At 47.2% G+C, this 24,132-nt stretch overlaps 3 protein-coding genes across 8 annotated transcripts; 1 reads left to right on the top strand and 2 right to left on the bottom strand.

The window, feature by feature from the left end:
- Positions 1 to 3,334: 3,334 nt before the first annotated feature.
- LOC121184051 (inactive phospholipid phosphatase 7-like) lies at positions 3,335 to 9,746 on the bottom strand. 2 transcript variants are annotated; one of them, XM_041041418.1, is made up of 5 exons: positions 9,633 to 9,746; positions 8,004 to 8,311; positions 6,556 to 6,878; positions 6,227 to 6,408; positions 3,335 to 5,248 (listed from the first exon to the last, which is right to left on the bottom strand). In XM_041041418.1, the coding sequence occupies exons 2-5, from the start codon at positions 8,180 to 8,182 to the stop codon at positions 5,042 to 5,044; spliced, it is 891 nt and encodes a 296-aa protein (XP_040897352.1). In that variant the 5' UTR covers positions 8,183 to 8,311; positions 9,633 to 9,746; the 3' UTR covers positions 3,335 to 5,041. The 2 variants fall into 2 exon arrangements, with proteins under 2 accessions (XP_040897352.1, XP_040897351.1); XM_041041417.1 differs by having other exon boundaries at positions 8,004 to 8,769; positions 9,633 to 9,712.
- A 902-nt stretch (positions 9,747 to 10,648) lies between these two features.
- Positions 10,649 to 11,680, top strand: LOC121184052 (putative uncharacterized protein BRD3OS). The gene has a single exon (XM_041041419.1). It carries the CDS (start codon positions 10,649 to 10,651, stop codon positions 10,982 to 10,984), a length of 336 nt encoding a protein of 111 aa, XP_040897353.1. The 3' UTR covers positions 10,985 to 11,680.
- A 585-nt stretch (positions 11,681 to 12,265) lies between these two features.
- On the bottom strand, positions 12,266 to 24,123 carry LOC121184050 (bromodomain-containing protein 3-like). 5 transcript variants are annotated; one of them, XM_041041413.1, is made up of 12 exons: positions 23,997 to 24,123; positions 20,222 to 20,529; positions 19,999 to 20,110; positions 19,269 to 19,406; positions 18,932 to 19,079; positions 18,353 to 18,522; positions 17,871 to 18,266; positions 17,370 to 17,498; positions 17,084 to 17,290; positions 16,628 to 16,860; positions 16,196 to 16,494; positions 12,266 to 15,919 (listed from the first exon to the last, which is right to left on the bottom strand). In XM_041041413.1, exons 2-12 carry the CDS (start codon positions 20,311 to 20,313, stop codon positions 15,801 to 15,803), a joined length of 2,043 nt encoding a protein of 680 aa, XP_040897347.1. In that variant the 5' UTR covers positions 20,314 to 20,529; positions 23,997 to 24,123; the 3' UTR covers positions 12,266 to 15,800. The 5 variants fall into 5 exon arrangements, with proteins under 5 accessions (XP_040897347.1, XP_040897350.1, XP_040897346.1 ...); XM_041041416.1 differs by having other exon boundaries at positions 17,108 to 17,290; positions 23,957 to 24,102; XM_041041412.1 differs by having other exon boundaries at positions 23,957 to 24,102.
- Positions 24,124 to 24,132: the final 9 nt, after the last annotated feature.

The following is a 24,132-nucleotide window of genomic DNA, read 5'->3' on the forward strand; positions in this document are numbered from 1 at the left end:
TATGGCATCAAAATCGGACAAAAAAAGCCAAAATTTTTTTTGACCTCAAAATGTCATAAAAAACGTCGTAGTATAGTAAGGCGTCAAAATTGGACAAAAAAAGTCAAAAAAATTTTTGACCTCCAAAAGTCATAAAAAACGTCATAGTATAGTATGGCGTTTTTTTCGGGCAAAAAAAGTCAAAAAATTTTTAGACCTCAAAATGTCATAAAAAACGTCAGAGTATAGTATGTTGTCAAAATCTGCCAAAAAATGTCAACATTTTTTTTGGCCTCAAAATGTCATAAAAATGGTCATAGTATAGTAAGGTGTCAAAATTGGCCAAAAAAAGTCATTTTTCAGAAAGGCCTCAAAATGCTTAAAACTCCAAGCCCTGTACACTCTTGACAACCCTAAACACCAACTTCAGTTTGACAAAAAATACCTCTCCTGAGGCTCTGAAACGTGCTCCTAAACACTTTCTGGGTGAAATTTTCACTCTCCCAACTCACTTTTATGGGGGAACTTCAAATGCTCATAACTCTGGAACCCTAAGTCCTAGAGACTTAAGGGTGGTACCGTTGGACTCGGGGTACCCACAAATGGGGGGCTAGGACAAGGTCGCATGTCTCTATCTTGCTCCCCTGAGGATCGGTGAAAAATGTCACATCCTCAATATGTCATAAAAATGGTCATAGTATAGTAAGGCGTCAAAAACAGTGAAAAAAAGTCAAAATTTTTTTAGCCTCAAAATGTCATAAAAATGGTTATAGTATAGTAAGGCGTCAAAAACAGTCAAAAAAAGTCAAAAAAATTTTTAGCCTCAAAATGTCATAAAAAAACGTCATACAGGGGTAAGGCGTCAATATATGCCAAAAAAATCATATTTTAGAATGGACTCTAAATGTCAAGTACTTAAGGAGATTGAGTATTTGGGAGAAACATCTGCTAATACATCCATTTCCTATGTTTTGTGTTTTGTCAGCTTCGTCTTGCCGCCCCGCCGGCAACGTGTAACTTTGATGAAAGCTTTTGATAAATTTTACTCATCATTGTCTTGTGAACCATGAAAAAACATTTCTAATGTATCAGAATATGTCCCTAAGAGGACTTCATTAAAATACAATGTGTGGAATGTGGAAAAAAGGGCTAAAAATAATGCATACAGCCAGTAGATCCAGTAGCCAGTAGTAGGGTCAGAGTGGGCCACCACACATCCACAGCCCTAAGCCTCAGTACTGGCTCTCCCCAGGGCTGTGTGCTGAGTCCCTTGCTCTACTCCCTCTACACACACGACTGCTCCCCTGTTCATCACAGCAACAAAATGGTGAAATTTGCAGATGACACTACATTGGTGGGACTCATCTCCGGGGGTAGGGGGGAGTCTGCCTACAGAGATGAGGTGGAGCGACTGTCAACATGGAGCAGGGCAAACAACCTGCTCCTAAACACCTCAAAAACCAAAGAGCTCATCATAGACTTCAGGAGAAAGAAAACGGAGATCACACCTTTAACCATCAATGGGGACTGTGTGGAGAGGGTGGCAGACTTCCGCTTCCTGGGTGTCCACATAGAGGAGAGTCTATCCTGGAGCGTGAACACCTCTGAGCTGCTGAAAAAGGCCCAGCAGAGACTGTACTTCCTGAGGATACTCAGGAGGAATAACATCACACAAAGACTGCTGGTGTCCTTTTATCGTGCCTCCATTGAGAGCATACTAACATACTGCATGTGTGTATGGTACACCAGCTGCAAAGCGGCTCAGAGGAAAGCACTCCAGAGGGTCATCAACACTGCCCAAAAGATAGTCGGCTGCCCTCTCCCCACACTGGAAGAACTACACAGCTCTCGCTGTTTGAAAAAAGCACAGAACATTATAAAGGACACCCACCATCCCGGTCACTCCCTGTTTGAACTATTGCCTTCAGGCAGAAGGTACAGGTCAATAAATGCAAGGACAAACAGACTCAAACACAGTTTTTATCCAACCGCAATAACAACCCTCAATACTGCAAAAAAATAATATGCAATACTCTGTTTTTAGGAAATGATTTGGTGCGTATGACTGCGTGTGTATGTCTGTTGTGTATGCTGCTAGTGTTACTATATGTTCTATATGTTTTATTTATTTATTCTTTTTAATATTTTTCTTAATGCACTGACTGGAGAGCACTTTAAATTTCGTTGTACCTGTGACAATGACAATAAAGATCTATTCTATTCTATTCTAGATGGCGCTATGACTGTATCATCATATTAGTATATCAATCTGTTGAGAATCACATGGTCATCATGCCTAATTTTTTTTCATCCACACTGGATGAAGTATATGTGAGATACAGCCACAAATACATCCATTTCCTGTGTGTTGGTGAAGGGTCATTTTAGTGCCGCCACGGGCAGACCGTGTAATCCACATCAAAAAATTTGACTGAACTGTCCGTAATGCCCCCTGAACAATCTGTCCAAAATTCAGCACAATCAGACAATTCCCCTAGGAGGAGTTCGTCAAAGTACTGCAAGTGCGAAAGGCAAAATGGTGCAGACTTTCCAAAGGTCTTTCCGACTTCCTGTACATCATTGAATTTTTCTCTAAGAGGCTTTTTTTCTCGTCTCAACGTGATGCATCTGTGTACCGATTTTCAAGTCCGTAGGTCTTATGGTGAATATTTTCACACTCTAGGGGGCGCTGCAGAGCCGTTTGGCTGGTCTCACGGACAGTGTCAAACAAGAATTTTCGTCGGGGGACAATTTTGGGCAAAGTTTGGTGACTTTTTGAGCACGTTCAGGGGGTCAAATTAGCCGCCACGTCCACGCCTCTGTATACAAACAGCTGTAAAGCTGATGAACGTTTGTGTCACGTTACTTCGTCATCTGTTGTTTTTAAATATATTCATTCAAGAAGTAAGTAATAATTACACCTGTCAGGAAACTAGCTGAGTCAACTGTTACAACTACTGTGCATAAACTACACACTGCTGCACAACTGTACATATCATTAGAGAACCGTGGCTCTATTTATTTATTATAAATGTACATAATGTACACCTGACAGGTTATATTTCTACAACATTGTATATATTATTGTACATATTATTGTTTACTTACAGGCAAATTTACGACAGGTGAATTTACAAACAGGCGAATTTACCCACAGGTCAGTTTATTGTCAGACAGTGGTGGAGGAAGTACTGAAGCTTAGTACTTAAGTAAAAGTACAAATATCCTGCAAAACATTTACTCAAGTGAAAGTGGAAGTACTACATCAAGAATTGTACTGAAGTAAAAGTACTAAGTCAGGAACAGTAAATGTACTGAGTTACTTTGATCACTGCTGAAGTAACGGCTCCAAACAGATGAGTGAAAACAGTTTTTATTCAGTAAAACAAAACAGATGCATAGTTACAACTTTTCTCACAAACTCGCTTCAGTTTCTGTCTGAGTTCAGTTCAGAAATTCAGTCAGAAAACAGCTGATTTTAGCAGCAGTTTACTCTCACACGTTTTACCCTCTGTTCATATCAGCTGTTCACAGCACGACGCCACGTCCACACTCACTGAACCCGTGTTTCTACAGTCAAATCCAGATTCTCCAAATGCAGCACCTGAGCTTCAGCTCTGAACCAACCACAACTTTACTGTCAGTAACTTTCTGAGAAACCTCCTGTGAAACCTTTAGTCTGTAAACACAAGCAGCTGAAAACGAGGCGTGAAACTGGAGAAACAGTTCAGAGGTTTGATCTGAAACAAGCAGAGAAACCACAGATCTGTTTCATTTTGAACTGACTTCATTATTCAGACAGAATCATCTTGGCCTAAGGTCCACCTACCAGCTTTTTCCCGAGCTTTCAGCCAAACACCACCAGAGAACAACCCGGCATCATCCAAGAAATTCATGTTGTGAAAAATGAACCGTTTTAACACTGGCACCAGAATCTGATCTGGTGTTGGTCTAAAAATGATTTAATCACTTGATTTTCAAAAAAAAAAGATTAGTCCAGACTTAGTTTATAAAAAAAGAACTACTGATATTTTATAGCTGGAGACTAAAAGTCACATCTGTGTTCTTCTAAACATCTCTGAGCTGCCTGAACGTTTTCGTAGCTCAGCTGTTCAGTTGCTGCTTCCTGACGTTCAGAGAACTGTCGATGAGTTTGCTCCATGAATCTGCTTCTTTTTCCCTCTGAGACTTTTTTTAATGGTGAAATGAGGAGATCAGCGTCTGTGATGTGGTTAAAGATCAGAAAAAAAACAGTAAGTCGAGTCTGAGTTTAGAATTTTTAGGTATCTGGTCAGAACCGAACTGGACAGGAACCAGGACCAAGACCGGACGGATGAGGAACAAACAAAAAACCCCACAAAAAACGTGTTTACATTCTGCACGGGAGCAAAGCGATGTCAAACTGAACCCTAAACACAGAGGACGGTCCTGAGTCACATTCACTTAGGGACCTGACACACAAACATCAGCTACACACACCAAACACATTCAGAGGCATCACACACTAAAAACTCAAAACCACGTCAGAGTCTGCCAGGCGACCAAGTCAACCAAACCACGATCTGAACCCGGCACATCAGGTTCCAGACTCTCTAAACGGGTTCCTGCAAAAAATCTAAATGTCTCTGACAGCACAACAGGACCAGTTCAAACCAGTCCCAAGTGGACTACAGCAGTTTATAGCAACCTTAAAGCTTTCTAAACCAGTCCTAACAAACCGTGTCCTGTGTGCCGTTAGCAGGACCAGTCCAAACCAGTTCATACTGGTCCAAACCAGTTTAAAAAATGTGGTGTCCAGTATAACATGAGATAAGCATCTGGTAGACAAAGTCCAGACTGGACTAAAACAGTCTGTAGCAGTCAGCCAAACCAGGTTTAAACCAGTTGAGTCATGTCTAAACCAACTCACACCTGTCTAAACCAGTAGAGACCAGCACAGCATGCCGACAGACATGAGATTCTGGCAGGTAGAAGAATCCAAAAGGACCAGTCCAAACTGGACTAAAACAGTCTGTAATAGACTTAATCCAATCTGAACCAGCATAACCAGTACAATCTTGTTCTAAACCAGTGGAGTCCAGCGCAGCGTGCCGATGGAAATGAGGGTCTGGCAGGTGGCAGAGTCCAGCCACACAGACTCCACCAGAGTGAAGTGCAGGAAGCCAAGAGCAAATCCACATCCAACATCGGAGAGGTGATGTTTACCCAGCAGCACCCGGGATACGCCCACCAGGACCGCCCACAGGTAGAGCAGGATCCTCAGAGGCACCTGGAGGACAACGACGGTTTATGACACAATGAAGTTCTGTTGTTACAGAGGAGTGTGGAGAGACACCTGTAACCACACAGTGTCCTGGAGTACACCAGTAAGTCACTGCAGTCAAATGAGAAGCTAAGCTAAGCTAAGCTAAGCACTTTGAACAGTCTTTCTGTATGAAACATGATCAATAAATAAACTTTACCATAATTTATGTTTTAACATCAGAGGAGGAGAAAGATCTGGACTCGGGTCCAATGAAACTCGGGTCAAAGGTGAGGACAAAGAGGACAAAGGTGTAAACATGCTGCACCTGAACAACACAGCTCGTCTCATAAACCTGATTCCAGTGGCTCAGTGATAATTACATTTATTTTTAACCATCTGAGGTTTGGTCCTCAGCTGCCCACCCCCCTCCCCTGCAGAGACAGGTCTCTGGACAGGACAGCTAGGGTCTTTGACTTTTCATGAATCTGATTTTTTAAAACTGAATCACAGATTTTGTCTGAGAATAGTTTGTTGGTTTTATTGTTTTTTCTTTATTGTCACCAACATGTTTACGAGATGCTCATGAAAGTTTGCTGACTGTCAGACGTCTGCAGATGTTTCCAGGTGTTTCCAGGTGACACTAACCTGACTCCATGTTCTGAAACTGTCCTTCAGAGCTTCAGTTCACGGATCAGATGATTACAGTGATTTTGATTATTGACTCTGGATCTAATACTTTGTCTTTGACACATTTGAAGACGTCACTTTGGACTCTGGGAACCTGTGACAGGCATTTTAAACAGTTTTTATAGACCAAACAAATAATCAATTCACTGATTAATTATCAAGGAACTGATCTGAGCCAAGTGGACTCAGTGCAGTGGTGTCAGCGAGCTGCCACAGACTGGTCTGAGATCAGTGCTTTGCTCACAGGGCAGCAGCATTTTACCACACAGACCCTGAACAACATGAACAGTAAAAAACAAAGACAGATCCACTGACCGCCAGGACCAGGTGGTTCAGTAGGAATTTGGACACCATGACGGCTCGGCTGGCGTGGGCTGCTGGGAAAGAATATGTATCCATGGCAACGTAGTCCAAAAACCCTGGAGGGAAATCCCAGGGTCCTCTGCGTTTGACCAGCTTCTGCATCCCAGCGACCGTCATCAGATCCAGGATCAGAGCTGCACACAGACAGAGACACAGAGTCAGTCTGGACTGTGACAGTCTCTGACTCATCTTTATTCACAGTTTCTTTCCTTCAACAAGCAGGTTAGTGAGTTTAGCCCCCCCCCCCCCCCACAGGCCTCAGACCACCTCTGGTCTCTTACCCAGCAGCAGGTTGACGAGGACTTCCTGTCCGGCCAGCGTGTTGCTCCTCCACAAACAGATCAGAGTCCCACAAAGCCAAGGAAGGGCATGTCCGCTGAGGGCCAGGAGACTCACCATGGGCCGGAGCGGGGCCCCGGGGCCGTGAGGCCTCACACACATGCCCAGGCGTTTTGACAGGCTGATGTCGATGGCCAGCAGAGAGTTGATGGCAATGCCCCGAAATGACGGGTTCAGCTGCATACAGTCCTGCTCCGGGTAACGAGGCGCGTCCTTCACCCCCCCGTCGGCTGCTGAACCCCCTTCGGAGGAGTCCCTGGACCCCCTGAGGACAGAGAGACAAGACAGTCTGAGGTACAAAGTACAAAGACAGTCCCAACACCAGGAACAGGACTCAGCCCGACTGGGAGTTTCCTACAGTGTTTCCCTCAGGTGAGGCTGGTGTCTCACCTGATTCCGTGCGTTAAAATTTCAGTGGCTGTGTTGAAGCCACTCGGCGTGCATCACCTGCACTCGTTTTGTGTTTGGGTCATGTAAACTGTCTGTTTACCTGTCTCACACTCATCTCGTCCTCTCTGGAAACTCCAGAGTAAAATATCTCTGAATGTACTGGAAAGCAGAATAAACTTCTTGTACTTGGAAACTGTACTTGAATAAATGTACCTGGTTACTTTCCGCCCCTGGTAAGGCCAGTCCACAGTCCTGGATCTGTGGCAAAGTCTGGATTCATCAGTAGTATGAGTCTATTGCCTCGATACCACCGAAAGTTTTAGTTCAATCCAGATTTCGATACCTAATGGGTCAATCTCGTCAACGTGAGTGAGCCAATAAGCTTGCAGCATGTCGTGTCATGTCGCGCACATTCTTCCGATCATTTCTACCAAAACTGGCAACACGTCGAATCTGATGAAACTTACTTTGCACGTTTTCCATGCATGTACGAATGAAAAGTGCAGAAACTGAAAAATTGAATTTTCAAAGTTTATGTGAACTGTAGATTTTCTAGAATAGATTTTTAAAAATTTGGTATTGAAAAAAGTATCGTTCAGGAATCGGTATCAAAGGTAAGGTATCAGTAACGATACCCAGCCCTGCTCCTCAGCTTCTCCCGCCGAAGCTTCACAGCATCAGTTGTTCACAGAACCAGGACTGATCACAGAAACTTGTTCACATGGACACAGCAGCATGAGAAACCGGTTTCTGCTGGACCACCTGTAAAACCGTCAGCTGGACTGTAAAGTTTCAGGATCAGGTCTGGACAGATATAAACACTTGGCAGTTAAATTGGTTAAATCTGTATTTAACAGACTGAAACTTTAAAACTAAAAAGTCTGGTTTAGGATCAGGACCAGGTCCAGGATCTGGGGAAGGTCTCAACAGATACCTGGCAGATCTGTTCGGACTGTAAATGTCAGCTGTGATATCAGTGGGCGGAGCCTCTGAATCTTACCTCAGTCCTGTGTCGTCCTGCTGACTCTGCTGTCTCACGGCTCTCCTCGGACCACCACCCCCTCGCCCCTCCCCCACCACCTGCTCCCTGCGGGGGGGCTGGTTCAGGGACATAAACTCGGGCCGGTTCAGGATGTTGTTGCGGTCTCTGGCCCGACACCGGGCCTGGTTGCCGGGCATGACGGAGGTCTGGAGGTGGTGTCTGTGGTGTGTAGTGCTGCAGGACTGCAGGACTGTGGCGGATCGGGTCTGAGACTCTGAGGGATTCTGCTATAAATAGATCAGCTGGCCTTCTTCTTCTGCTGTCAGCTGTTCAGAGAGAGAGAGAGAGAGAGAGAGAGAGAGAGAGAGAGAGAGAGAGGCTGGAAAAACACTGAACACACACACACACACACAGTGTAATACAGGCTGACAGTGTGTTACATTAAAGGGACAATCCACCAATTTAGTTTTCATGTCAGTCTGTGGATCTGATGTCAATCTACATCCATGAACCAAACCTCTGTGTGTTTTCAGCCCGTTTTACCAGCTGTTAGAAAAACTAAATCTAATGTCACAGTAAACGATCAGACGTTTGTTTGTTTGTTTGGCCTGTCTTCATTCCTTGGTGACCTCTATGAAGACCTGTTCCAGGTGAAAGGGGGCAGGTAAGACTGAATCCAGATCAGTTTGTAACTGTCTGGGCTGATGGGGGGGTTCCTGTCCCAGGTGGACTGAGGAGCAGAGGTCTGATGTGGATACGCTGAGCTTTAATAATCACAAACCACCTGAAAACAAACAAGATGAGGCTCAGATGAAAGACACAAAGTCACTGGATCGTCATCTTATCAGCGTCTGGCAACAACAGCTGAAGCTGAGTGAAGAGACGCGATGAAGCGGTGGAGGACTCAGATGGTCCTGATTTCACCTTTAAACTCTGCAGCTCTTCACAGTAACAATCATATAGAATATCACATGCTCACATTCTGCTGCTAAACTGGACCAGACTGAACCCAATCCAGGCAAAATACAGACCCCCCCCCCTCCCCAGCACACACACACACACACACACACACACACACAGACACAGACACAGACACACACAGACAGACACAGACAGACACACACAGACACACACACACACACACACACACACACACACACACACACACACAGAGTGTTCTTATTTCAGGGCTGTAAACAGGATTTTCAGGAGACCAGAGTAATGAAGTTGTGTCGCTCACTTGACACCAAACTGGAAATTTCTAACGTTAGATTTATTTTAATCTTCAGTGATTTAATTGACTTTTCCTGTTTTCTCTTCAGCACGAACACAAAGATGAAGATGGTGGAAGAAGAGGAGTCTGTGACTGATGAGGATGAGGAAGCTGCTCTAACACATCTCCTCTGTCATGTAAACGCTTTAAGACTCGTCCACTTGGTCAGTCAGACGATGGTTTCCAGGGATTACACACACACACACACACACACACACACACACACACACACACACACACACACACACACACACACCTGCAGTGGACAAACAGCCTGAGTCTGAACTCTTCTTCAGGAAAAACATCACATTCGTTTCTCATTCTGTGACATTTCCTGTTTGATCAGCCAATGAAACAGCTGCAGTCAGACTCACCTCAGAGGAACCCGTGTCCCTGTGTCCCGAGTTCCTGCCCGGACAGGATTGCAGACACACCGTTGCCATTGGATGCAGCTGCTGCCTCGGATGCTAACGGTGCTAACATCAGCTAACCTGTCAGGAGAAAGAGAAACGTCAGTTTGTGTTCTGCCGTTTTAACGGGTCAGTAGTGACGTCACGGCGGCGTTAAACTTTATTTACGTGTTTCTCTGAGGAGCTAACACGGCTAACAGCAGGATTAGCCGTTGGCCTTCAGAGTTCATTCCAGCAGTGCGTACAGTTAGCCACAGGCGGCTAACAGCCTGGGACCCGAACCGGCTCGTCCTAAAGTTAAACTCGGATTAAAGACTGCATCTCTACAGGTAACACGGAGTTAAACCTCCTGATGAGGCTCCGTTATAAAGCCTTTATCAGCTTTAATTAGCGGCTTTATTAATGGTTAATAAAAAATGTACCAGTAGTTCCCTGAATGTTCCGGCACCATCAGATCTGAAGGATCTGTTCCCTGTTACCCCTCTAGATCACTGTGGTTCGGAGGTGACCTCTGTTAGGATCCGGCTCAGGGTAAATGAAACCACCTATGGTCTGCTGCTGCCAGTGTTAAATGCTCAGTTTCTAAATGGAGTTTGGTCCAGATGTTGTGCAGCTGTTTTGGAGAAGTCTCCCTAACGAGTAAAGAGCTGAGAAGACACAACCTGGCAACAACGAGTTGTTCTTCTGTGAAGCACCAGTGAGTGTGAATCACAGCTGATGGAGCTTTAACATTAAAGCAGCACATCTTTAAAATGATGATGAAAGCTCTGTGCTTTTACCTGATGGTCGCTCACACATGAACATGACGCCACACGTCTGTGCACGTTTCAAAACCAGGATTTAATTCTGCTCCTTCAGGTTCTGCTGAAGAATCCGAGGACCAGCTGGACTCATCAGGAGTTTGATCATGACAGAGGCAGACCTGGACCTGAGCTGGTCCAGGCCACACTGGGACATTTCCCTCTTCATCAGTCTGGTTTATGAACGCTGATGTCAGCATGTTTGACTGTGATCCACCTGCTGCAGAGGAACCTGGTCCTGACCGTTCTGGTCCTCACGGTGCTGGTCCTCCGGGTCGTCCCCCCCTGGCACAGAAGGCCCTGTCAGAGTCTTATGCTCGGCTGCGGTACCGGGACACATCCCTGCTGATCTGGCAGCAGCAGCAGCAGGAGCTGCAGACAGGTCCCCCGCCCACCTACCTGAACCGCAGCCAGTCGGCCTGGTACAGCAGCTATGGGAACCAGGCCGTGCTGATCCGTGACAAGAGGGGCCTGGAGGACGCCGAGGGACAGTCCAGGATCTGCAGTGTCATGTAGACAGGAGACAGAAACTGAGTCAGATTCAGACTGAACTCCATGAAATTTTTCGTGGATTTAAAATGCCTAATGTTTACAGAAGCACTATTTTACAGGTTCATGTTTTCACAATAATTTCCTAAAACAAACCAAAACTATCTGATCTGGTTATGATTCCTTGAAAGACCTGCTCCATTCAGACCAGGTGAGTTTGGTTGTGACACCTGGAAATTCAGCCACGTGTGTTTAAATTGTGAGCCTTTGATTTTTCACTCTAAACTCAGAAAAAACAGCAAATTTCATTGTTCTAGGAAACTTCCAATGAAAATATCTGTAAAATAAAATGCTAGCAGTTTCTGATCCTCTGGACTGAAACTCAGCTTCGTCAGTGAAAGAGCTCAGAAGACGTCAGCAGTACCTCCAGTTTTTCTCAGCTTCTCCATGAAGGTTGGTGATGGATGTTAAATTTGATGTTTTGACTCTGGAGTCTGGTGTGTTTCGTCTTCCTGACGTCTCCAACAGCTCGGTTTCCATAAAGACAGTAACACTCCCACAGAGGGATGACAGCTCTGAGTTCAAAGACTATTGTGGACATGTTCAATGGGCATTATGGGAAATGTAGGAAGGAAGTGTAAAGGGACCCTGACTGATATAAACAGCAGTGTTACAGTGTTATTACAGTGTTATTGTGACAATAAACAAGTGGTTTTATTCTTATGGATGAAGTCGCTGTTTCTCACGTCTTCACTATGAAGTCCCGAGTCCGGACCAACGCGTCCTGTCAGGTCCAAAGTCCAGAATCAAGGACAACAAATAAAGACCGAGTCCTTAACTTTTCTATCAAGTCCAGAACCAGTCATTACGCGTCCGTGCTGCTCTGACACACCTTTACCTGTGACTGCAACACCGCCGGCTGCCGCCAGGGAAATGAAGGGCTGATCGGCCGCACCGTCACGGACTCACTCAGACGTCCAGCTGAATTTACCCGATACGACCCAGGGGTGGAGTCCCGGACTGAAGCTCCAGCAGCTGTGGGTGAAGCTCGGATCAGTGACGGAGGAGACTGGAGGCTGTTAAACAAATGAAGCAGCTGAAGCCTGAAATGAAGAAGACATGAGAATGATTCTGTCTGTTGGTTCAGCAGCTGACGGAGGTAGAAGCTCCGCCTCAGTATCACTGCTGCACGGACATGAAGCTGATGTATGAGAGGGGCGCTCACCTCAGCGGACTGTGGACTTCCGTCCTGAGAGGACGCATCAGTGTGTGTGTGTGTGTGAGACAGAGAGGAGGCGCGAGTCACTGTCAGTTTATGTGTTTATTTATGAAAACAAAGGAACTCAGAAAATAAGGATCCCATATCAGTAATTACATCAAATAATTCACTTGTTGGTTTTCGTTGGTTCGTCCTCTGTCTCTCTGCGTCTCTACTCTATCGAGCGGAGTTCGATCTAAACCTCAGACAGCTACTATACAGCTACTATACAGTGCTCAAACATACGGAAGAAAGAACGTACGGCCGGAGTGCATGCAAATACATAAAATCACTTTTTTCCTTTTTCTTATTAAAATACAAAAATTAACTATTAGCATCAAAGCTCGACCATCAACTAAAAACAGAGGAGGGTTACTGTGGCAACGAGCTGTCCAACTGTCCGTCTGTCACACCGGGGGAAGTGTGTGTGTGTGTGTGTGTGTGTGAATCCGTATCGATTGTTTTACACTGATTGGTTATCGGTGCGTCTGTAAAATGTCCAAAATAAACGGAAACATCTGCGCGTGCTCAGGAAGGCCACGCGAGCTGGAGGCAGAGCGCGCGCTTTAAGAGAAAACATGGCGAGCATCAGAGCCGTCACGTTCATCCCTATCAAATCAATCAATCAGTCCGTTAATCACACGATCAGGATCAATTACTTCAGCGTCCACAGACACCGCCCCCGTCTGACGTCACAGCCAACCCACTGATTGGTCAGCGGAGCACAGGTGAATCACTGACTGCAAGACCCAGACCCGGACTCTGCCAGTCCCTACAGAGGTGTGTTCTGAACGGCACCTGACGGCCCGGGTCACCTGACGCTCCATTTCCCTTTACTGCGACTGCGCAGAGATTCCGCTCGGTCCAGCTGATCTTAACGCAACCCCCACAGTCCAGCTGTCACTGACCCTGCGGTCCTGCACACCTCACTCCTCCCACCCCGGAACCAGCTGACTGCAGCTGGACCCAACCCGTCAGGTGAGTGCACAGTTGTAGCAGCTGCAGGTAAAACAGGATTCATTCAGCTGTTTCCTGTGGAGCTTTCACCCACTTTAAAGAGTCTGTCCTCAGTCTGTCCTCTGTCCTGTCTCGTGCACGTGTGGTGACGTGGTTCGGTCCTGCTCACAGCTCCTCTGATCTACAGGTGGAGGTAACGCACCAGCAAACACACAGCTGCTGTCACACATGATGTCACAGCGTGTTCCATGGTGCTCGGGGATTCACTGAGACCGAGCAGTCTGTCCCTGTGAGACATGTTGGAAACTGCGGGACATGTCTGATGTCCTCAGAGCACGTGAACGTAAACGTCCACAGGGAGCTTAAATCCACCTGCTGCAGAAACCATGAAGAACTGACTCGTTTCCTTCAGTTTTCAAGCTGAGTGAGAAAATCTTTCTTCTTCTTTCTTCATATGAAAAATGAAAAACTCTTTGATGCACTGACCAGAGAAGGAAACACATTTAATCCACTTCCTGACGACGAGGCTTCGTCTTTATTTTGGACATTTTAAAGACTAAAAATCATTAAAAGTAACAAACATAAAATCAGCTGTAAAATGTTTTACAGACGTCGGTGACGGTGAAGCACCTCCACGCGTTACTAACAGTGACGTACTTTCTTCTTCTCTTTTCTAAGGAAACTTTTCTCTACGCTGGGATTCTTTCGTGGATGTTGGTTGAAGTTTTCTTGTGCTCTCGAATCTGAACTCTCACCGTGCGCTTCCTACAAAAGCAGCTGAAACGAGAGACGGTTTAACCTCCGACCTGCACCTGACGTCTGACCAGGACTCCGCCTTACACCTGGGACAGTTCTGAGTCTGGACTATCTGTGAGGTGGGGGCTCTTACAGTATGAGTGGTTTTGCTTTGACAGGGCTGAAAGGTGAGGGGCCGAGGGGGTGAGGGACCGAGGGGCCGGAACAGGACAGCGGTACAAAGACATTTTTATATAGAGAACCTTATAAGACACAAACAAGTTCAGCACACAACCTGAAAAATCAAACAGAAAATAAAGCAAATGTAGTGTTAAAAAAAAAAGAAAAGTCTGTCTCACTCTCTGCTGACAGAGCCGGCGCTGGATTGGTGTGGACCCCAGGGCAGACAGGAGGTGGTGGATTTGGGTTGCAGGACCAGCGGAGGACAGGTTTGGTCTCAGAGGGTTATTAAAACCAGAAACCTGGATCCTGATTCAGTGGACCACCTTCTGACTCCAGGACCAGACTGGTTTCCATCAGAAGAACAGATCTGTGTCTCAGCTGATCAAAGTCTCCATCAGCTTTTAGACTGGAAATCACTTTGTATTAAAACTAGCTGCAGAGAGACAGTCCATCACCGTCCATCAGCGTCCCACTGGGACTGGGAACTCCCCCCTCTACACTAAAGAATGCTCCAGGACTTCTGTTTGTCTGACCTCTGTTTTCATGAGTATTGACAGGGACGTGGACACGGCGAGAGTCAGACTTATAGACTGAGACCAGAGTCCTGATGAGACGATGACCCTGCCTCACACAGGCCGATTACTGAGCAGGTAAAAAAGCGAGGACACGGCAGTGGACCTTCAGGAAGTCACGCTCTCAGATGTAACCAAGCATGACTGACGAGATTCGGACTTTCACAGAACTTCTCTCTGCAGCAAGTTTCAGGTCTCTCAACGCTGATTCCTGGGGTTCTGGCTCTTACCTGGACACCTGGACACCAAACTGTTCCAGCTCTTTCAGAAAACGTGACAAATGGTTTTAACATAGTTGATCAGCAGCTGATCTTAAACACTGATTACAGTTTTCCTGCAGATCTGATGAGAACTACACTCTATGGAAAGACCAGGTTTTGGACAAGTGTCCCGTGATGCTCTGGACTTTGTCTCAGAGGCGTGAAAACAAAAATTCGAGAAACATTTTGAGTTGCTGCCTGCTGACAGCTGCACTTCCAAAAGATCCATATCTGAGACGCTGATCAGAGTAAAACCCACTGAGATCACCTCCTCCTCTCCTTCATGATGCTCTATAGATGCTTCTGGAATGTTTTCAGAGGTCAGGGGTCACAGCCGGCCGTCCAAGAAGACGAAGAAGAAAGCCTTGATGATTTTATTCTTTCCACGGCAACGAGGCTCGAGTGTTCAGAGAAGATCAGTGTGACTCCTGGGCAGACAGACAGACAGACAGGCAGGAAGGCAGGCAGTCTGCCTGTCCCCTCCTCTCACTGAGACGTTGTTGCTGTCTTCTTCTTGTCTTCTGTCTCTCTGCATTCCTCCAGGAAGGAAAAAAAATGACACTAGGAGCTAAAAAACAGGTCAGCCTATTTACATACAGTCTCCAAGTCTGGACGCGCGCGCGCGCGCGTGTGTGTATGTGTGTGTGGTTTATATACGTGTGTGTTGTAAGAAGTTCAGAGTGCGTATCTGTCTTTTGTGTGTCTGTTCAGGATGGAAGTTTACATGGATGTGTGTTAATCTGTATTTGTGTGTGTTACTGTATATACTGAGTTCCTGTGACTGAGTGTGTGTGTGTGTGTGTGTGTGTGTGTAGAGTGGATAAATCTCTGTGTGTGTGTTCAGTAACATGTATATATGTGTGTGTGTGTGTGTGTGTTCAGTCTGTGTCAGAGGAAGAGGAGGTTCCTGTTGAGGAGCTGTCATCAGAGGAGGAAGAAGAGCTGCCACTCAAACGACTAGCCCCGCCTCCTGAGGCCCCGCCTCCGGCTGCCTTCTCTAAAAAGGGAGGGGGAGGAGGTTAATAATCATATGCTGCCAAATAAAGGTCACAACTAAAATGTCAAGGTCATTGAGTTGATGTTCAACATTTTCAGGTCCAAGTGCCTCTACTGCCCCCCCAACCAACTGCCCCAACCCCCTGACCCCAGATGGCCCTGCCTCATTGAAAACAAGGCCACAGTGTGGCTAAAGGAGCGTCACCCGTATGTGGCGGTTCTCCACAGGAACAGTTTGTGCGTATGAATCATGGGTAAATTGGTGAGCAGTACTTACGCAGTAGCTTCCTCTGCTTCTTCTGCAGGCAGGATTTGACGTAGCGCTCCAGCTCTCGGAGTGTGGAGGGTTTGAGGGTTTCAAAGTCGATCTCTATCTCGTCGGGGTTGGAGTCCCTCAGCGACGGCTCTCTGGACTGGATGATGTGGACGACGCGGCCCAGCTTCTCCCCCGGCAGCCGATTTATATCCAGACTCAGCTGGCGCTTCTCGTCGTACGACATCGGCAGGGATGACTCCTCGCCGTCGTCTCCATTGGCCGAGCCGCCGCCCGATGTCTTGCTGCCTTTCTTAGGTTGCCTGGAAACACGCAGAGATTCACCCTTACATTCTTCAGTCCTGACGGGCGTACGTGGAAATTCACCTTTCATGTGTTCATTCTACTCAAATTCTGCATTTCCAAGAAAGAAGGAGCTGATTAACTGAATCGTACCTGGTGGCGGTCACTGTGCTGTTGGCTTTCCTGGCCGGCGCCTTCTTCTGATTGGCCGGTTTGGGCTGTTGGGCAGCAGCCTTTGGCTTCTTCTCTTCCTCCATCTTGCCCTTGTTCCCTTTGTCTTTATCTTTCTCTTTCTTCTTCTCTTTGTCTTTCTTCTCTTTCTTCTTCTTTGGCTTGCTGACCGGAGCCTGGGACAGGACGGCCAGTTGCTCGTGCACCGCCTTCAACTGGTGGAATAGACTAATTATCAATACCTACAACCTCTAATCAATATGTAGGAGCGCCTTCAACTGGTGAATCATTCAGTTAGTGAATATCTAAAAGCACATATTAATATGTAGGATCAATATTTGCTTATCAAAAATTATCCTTACTGGAAAACCAAATCAACAGAAAGTCTAATCATTAAATCTACAACATTTAAAAGAAGAAAACCAGGATGTTCTTGACCTGTGATTGGTCGGCAGCACCAACCTGCTCCTGTAGCTCAGCCAATCGCGTGGCTCGCTCCTCCTCAGAGTCGGACGATTCATCGGAGGAGGAGTTGTTGCTGCTGTCAGAGGAGGCGGTGCTTTTACTGACTAACGGCGTCGTAGATGGGACTGACGCCTCCAGGCCCTCGTCGGGGATCTTGGCGAAACGCATCTCAAACACATCCTGAGGACAGAGACAGATTCACGACCACAGCCATCAAACACCCTGCGAAGCTGAGGGAGGTTCTGGGGGTTCTACATACCTGCAGCTTGCGAGCCATGGCCACCACCTCGTGGTCCGGGGGGTTGTACTTGTAGCAGTTGGAGAACATTAACCTGACGTCTGTGGCGAAACTCTGAGGATCACTGTACTCTCCTTTATCCATCTTTTTCTGTTGGAGAGGAAGCAGAGAAATATTCAGTTAAATATCCACCTCAGCCCGTCAGACCGTCTGTGTGTCCTCAGGTAGTTCAGGTGAGAGGAACCACGCTGTCACTCAGACCAATCAGACCTCACCTGGTTCCACTGGAAACATGACAGCAGTGGTGCCGCTGAGATAATCAGCAGGAACCCCCCCGCCCCCTCCTCCTGTTTATGTCACTGTTGCCTGACACACACACTAACTTGTGTGACCGTGACTTCAGCTGTAGCTCTGATGTTCACACACACACTTTTTTACTTTAAAGCTTTAATCTCCTGACCTGTTTTCAGGTGTGTAGTGGTGTCATGGCAGTGTGTTGAGTGTGTGATGATGTCACGTTACCCGGACGGTGCTGAGGTCCATGGGGTGTTTGATGATGTCATGGTAGTCGTGCAGCTCCAGCGCCTTGGCGTCCACCGGCTTGTAGAAGGGCCAGGCGTAGGCGGCGTGTTTCTTCGACAGCATTTCCTTCAGGATGGCATCGCAGTGTTTCATCTGCTCGCCCAGCTTACTGCCCTTCCTCCCCCCGGCTCCTCCTCCTCCGCCTCCCACCTCACCCCCTGCCACCTCCTCGCCCGTCTCACGGCGGGTCTTAGCAGGGCGGGCGGCAGCCTCGCGGCGGGATGAGCCCAGTTTGGCCGGTTTGGTGTCCTGAGCAGATGGAGAGTCAGCGCGACCGGCAGAGATGGCCGACGTAGTGGGAGTGGTGGTGTCGGCTTTCCTCTTCACACCTTTCTTCTGTCAGAGCGAGAGAGACAGGTAAAGAGACAGGTACAGAGACAGATGGGGTCGTGGGATTCTGTCTTGCTGCACACAGCTGTTACCTTGACGACAGGCTGTGCAGACGGCATCATGGTTGCTGGGGGCTGCGGGGCAGAAACAGGTGGCGTGGCCTGGACAGGTGTGGGCGTGGTGGAGATGACAGGTGTCTGCGAGGGCGAAGGGGAGGGGTAAGAGGGGGGAGGGGAGGCCGAAGACTCCGCCTGCTGACTCACTGAGACAGAGACACAGAGACAGAGTACTGTTAGTAACCACGGTACTGAAAGAATAAATCCAACAGTGGGTGGTGGGTGGAGCAGCCTGTGAATGTACAGACTCTTTACATTTAGAGTGGGAAAGTGTAACCCAGGCTATTTTCCACTGATCCAATTTACTGATGTCCCTTAAACGCCTCTCATTCAGCCTGTCAGTACACAGAGACGCCTGCAGCAGATACAGCTCAGACAGGTGTGAGAACAAACATGAGTGAAATAAACCCAGAGATCTCATCTACCTGGGCAGGTGTCTACTGTGCTTGATTTGTTCCTGTGGCAGTACTACAGAAGTAATGAAGCAAATCAAGAGAATATGCAGATATTACTGCTGCAGTACTGTGGAGTTTACCTGTGGCACATGGTGTTTACCTGTGGTAGCAGTAGCGGGCTGCTTGCTCTTGTTCTTTCCTTTGGGAGCTGGAGGCAGCAGAGCAACTTCTTCCTGAGGCATCTGAGCAACTTTCTGCAGGAAGATTTTCTCCAAAGCCTGAGCCATCAGCACGATGTCGTCTGTGGGCTATAAACACACGCCGCACACGTCAGATGCGCCACACGCATAACACACGCCACACGTGACAGATGTTGTCAGTGAAATACTCTGGTAACATCCCGTGCACCCCGCTGCAGGTGAGGGCGTACAGAGTCAGTGAAATATTAATAATAAACAATACACACTGTAGTGGTGTGTGTGAGTGTGTGTGTGTACCTTGTTATAGATGTAACAGTTGGTGAACATGGTGTTGAAGTCCTGCATGGCTTCACTGGCACTCCAGTAGTAATTGTTCTCCAGGCGTTTCTTGATGGTTCCCATGTCCATTGGGCTCTTGATCACCTTGTGGTAGTCCTGGAAACATGGATGTGGTTAGCTTAGCTTAGCATAGCATAAAGACTGGAAACAGCTGGCCTGATTAACATGTTATACATGCTTTGTTTGACATGCACAAACAGAAACAGTGTGGTTTTAACGTATGAGCTGGAACTGTTTCTTCTTAACAACAGTCGGTGCAGTGAGGCCACGTGCAGTGAGACTGTGCGCAGTGAGGCCGCGTGCAGTGAGACTGTGTGGAGTGAGGCCACGTGCAGTGAGACTGTGCGCAGTGAGGCTGCGTGCAGTGAGACTGTGTGCAGTGAGGCCACGTGCAGTGAGACTGTGTGCAGTGAGGCCACGTGCAGTGAGACTGTGCGCAGTGAGGCCGCGGGCACTGAGGCCACGTGCAGTGAGACCGTGCGCAGTGAGGCCACGTGCAGTGAGACCGTGCGCAGTGAGGCCACGTGCAGTGAGACCGTGTGGAGTGAGGCCGCGTGCAGTGAGACTGTGTGCAGTGAGGCCGCGTGCAGTGAAACTGTGCGCAGTGAGGCCACATACAGTGAGGCCACGTGCAGTGGCTGTGCCATGAAACTGTGTGCAGTGGCTGTGCAGTGAGACCGTGACGCACCGACAGGCAGAGCTTGATGGCATCGACAGGTTGGTAGAACGGCCATGCGAACTGATGTTTCCACAGAGTCTTCACCACCACGTTCTGCATGTACTGCAGCTGGTTGGTTTTCCTGAAAGACACAAACACACAGCAGCTAAAGGTCTCGCCGCTGCTGCCACACGTTTCCACCACCGGAAACGGAAACACTTTACCTGTTGTATCTGTGTGACTGGTGACCTACCTGCCAGGTTTGGTGGGATTGGTGACCTCAGGGGGGGGCGGGTTGGTGAGGGGAGGGGGGCTGGGGGGTGCAGCCTCAGGGGCGTCCGACATGGTGGACGACGGTGTCGCAGCAATGCACCGTGGGACGGCAGTGTCTGGCCTGAAGGTGAAAAAACAACTCCCTCTGTGGTCTGAGGGTGGGTGTGTGTGGGTGGGTGTGTGTGAGGGCACACAGGTGTGTGTCAGTGTGCGTTCAGTTCAGGTGCGGTTGGTGTTGGTGCTTCAGCTCAAAGTTTCCCCCAAGGAGACAAACTCCCATCGCACGACCTGAGAGACGGAGACAGAGAGACGTCAGCATTAGTTCACTTGTTTGTTCTGACGACGACCATCAGAAAACTCATCGCTTTCTCTTTGAATCCTGAGCAAACATGCGGCCCACGAAGCTCCGCCCACGCAGGAAAAATAAGAACGGAATTAAAGCCTGACACAAAACCAGTGACCCATCAGCCACCTGTGCCCACCGCTCCTCTGGTCTGAGGACTCTCCGCTTGTCTCAAGTCTTTTAGGACTGGAGACCCAACCTCTTTGGCTTTTGGGCTTTTATTCTGAAAATAACCAACAGATTAATGAATAATTAAAAGACTTGCAGCCCTACATCTGATTGTTTTGAGTTTGACATGCAGCAGGAAGCTGCAACTCTCCAGCAACATCATCGAAAGCAGCTTCATCAGGAAAGTTCAGTTCAGCTGCACCTGCAGCGTCCTCAGGTGTCTTTCTTACTGAATGTTTCACTGTCTGCGTCTCTGATGTTCACACTGAGAATCACCTCACAGAATTTCATCATGTCCAACATCTTTTCAGACTGCCGATCTGTTGTTCAGTCACCTATAAGGTCTGATTCTGTACTGTTACACTGTGTCCTGAACTACCCGCTCATCCTCCTGTAACCACGAGATTCACCTCAGCGACCCCTGAGAAGCAGCTGGTAACTGACCCACACAGGATTTCTGAGGCAGTGACGCTCGTGTTTGAGATGTTAAAACTCAGGTAACGACAGATCAGAAGCTGAAATACAGTCTGATGCGGTTTGTTTAAATGTGCCGCGACAGAGAAATGAACTGATGAGGACAGTTTACTCGTCACCGCTGCTGTCTTCACATCATGTGTTCATCTGTAATGATTAATTCACTGAATCAAAAATCAGTGGTTCTGATCAATCAATCACTGAAGCCATCTTTCACTCAGCTCAAACTTTCGCTCCAGCTCTTCAGACGTGTGACGTTCTGCTCTGTATCTGAGCTGAATCTTCTCTGAAGTCTGGACTGTTGGTCTGAGGACGTCACCGTGGACTGGAAGGATGCTTCACAGACCGATCGACTAATCAACTGATAAAAACAAATGAACGAATTCCAATTAAAATAAGACACTGAAAGTTGGCTACAGATGAACACCCATTAGAATAACTTAAATAACACACTTGGACTTTGAGTGGTGTGTGTGTGTGCACGTGTAACCTCAGTGACACACACACTGTGGGAACTGTAGGCACTGAGTTTGACACTGAAACAATAAATGATTAAAGCAGAAAACATCTGAAACGACAGAAACTCTTTTTTTCTGTCAATTGACTAAACAATTAATCAACTAAGAGACTTTGATCCAACCAGTCAGTTGGTCCTGGTGATTAACTAACAACACATTTATCAAACATTCACAGCTGCTTCTTCTCAGATGTGACACTTTGCAGATTTTCCTCCTTCTAAGACACAAACTGAGATTTGGTTTGTTAGAACAAACAGAGAGAAAACGACTGACGATCATTTTCACTGCAACTAGAACACAAAGCGCAGAACTTTGAGTTCTCACTCGAGAGGCTGGAAACATCTGGGACTGTTCCACTGCTTTAGGATTACAGAATTATTTCTCGATCAATCAATCACTGCAGCTCCACTATTTTCTTTAACATCTTACAAACCAAAAGATTGTTTGTAAAAAATCAGCAGAGTAAACAACAGCAATAACAATCACTGGTTAAAACCTCAATGCTGATGTTATTCATGTACAAATTTTATTTTGACTTTTAATTTTTATCAAGCATCATAAACCTGCAGTGATATAAAACCACAGGCTCGGAATTTACTGGCACTTTTATTTATCTATCAATCTATCTATCAATCTAACTCAGGACCAGTGATGACTGGTGACAATCTACTACTGAATCAGCTCTTCCTGTATTGTGTTTATCACTTCAGTCATTTTTCAAACTAAACTTCATCAATCCAGCCTCTGACGATGTGAACAGCTTCAGGTTTCGGGCTGTTTTTGAATATATCAACAGATTAAACAATAATAAAAAGTGTTTTGTTGCAGCCCTCCGCTGATCTCTGATCAGTGGTTCGAAACCACCAGACATCCAGTCTGCAACTGTACAAACCAGAAAAAGGGAAAATCCCCACACCAGAGGTTTATAAATGACTCAATAACTGATTTTCTCTTGATCAATATATAGTTTCAGCTTTAACTTTGAAACATCACTTGACAACCTCCAAATCTTTTGAGCCCATAAATAACTAAGTCAAGACAAACCACTTGAACCCAGGTCTACTGTAAACTCTACTGTGCCTACAAGAGCTGCAACATCACTGACTTCATCTTTTAGTTTATTAACAGACATGAATATTCACAGGTCCCAGCTTCTCACATGTGATGCTCTGATGACTGATGTCAGACATCGCCTTGGTCTGTGGGAAACTCTCAGGCCTAGTTTTCACCCTTTTCTGACACTTTATGGACCAAACCATTGTTCAGTTAACTGAGAAAATCACTGCTGGATTTAACACTAATAACACTGCAGCTCTGCTGAAGACTGAGCAGCCATTCCCGGGTCCACCCTGAGCTCCACACACATCTATTTCTGCTCCTGTTCTCATTTCACTCAGAAAGAAAAACCTTTCACACTGAGTTTTCTCTAAATTCTGCTGCTGGTCCAGACTCGTGTGTGTGTCCACACGTCCTCAGAGTCCTGCAGCAGTGTTACACACCGGGACCACAAACCGCTCCGCTCAGATCAGAGAGTCCACTCACAGACACCAGCCTCCTACCAGCCCCTCTCACAGCAAACACATGTTAAACTCTCCTGAACAGTCCGGATCTCGGTGGAGTCCGCGGGGATCAACAGATGTCGGAGTCCGGCAGCTGCTCGGTGCTGCTACGGCTAACGAGGAGCTAACGGCTAACACTCACCGCTACGATCGACAAACTCCACACATCCAGTCAACAGCAGCACCATCCGCCGCCAGACACACACAGTCGGTTATTTACCGGCCACTTACACCCAGAGAGCAGCCGCAGCTGAATCAGCGGCTGCGGGGTCGATGATCTGCTGGCTAACGAAGCAGTCCATTTATCTCGCTTTAAAAGATGGCGGGCAAGCCGATGCAAAATACGAGCTAAGTCGCTAACTAATCGAGCTAGGCTACTTACCGAGAACGTAAAAGGCCATTAATATTATTTTTAGCGACTGTGGCGATATCTGAGCGAGCTCTGGATGAGACGTGGTGACATTTGTTCGCTTATGAAATGCACAAAAAGCCGATGGCTTGGTTTAAAAATCCGATCTTTGCAGATGTTACCGCGGTGTTTGGCTAGCTAACGAGCTGTTAGCCTGTTAGCTGAGCTTTGTCTGAACGCGCCGAGCGGCTCCGACACACCGACACCTTCTGCACACTCCGGGACCAACCTCCGCTCTGTTTACCCGTTACTCCCCCCGCTGCCGGTCAGAAAGCTGTGTTTACTTTGTGTTCGGGTCCTCCGGTGCGTCCAGCGGCGGGCTCCGGGCAGCTTTCTGGCAGGTTTTTATTTAGCCAAGTAGCATAATAGATGAGTTATCAGCTGTCTACCATGTGCGCAGGCGCAGTGGCGAGCGGCATC

Source organism: Toxotes jaculatrix, chromosome 7, assembly GCF_017976425.1.
Source record: "Toxotes jaculatrix isolate fToxJac2 chromosome 7, fToxJac2.pri, whole genome shotgun sequence".
NCBI lineage: Eukaryota > Metazoa > Chordata > Actinopteri > Toxotidae > Toxotes > Toxotes jaculatrix.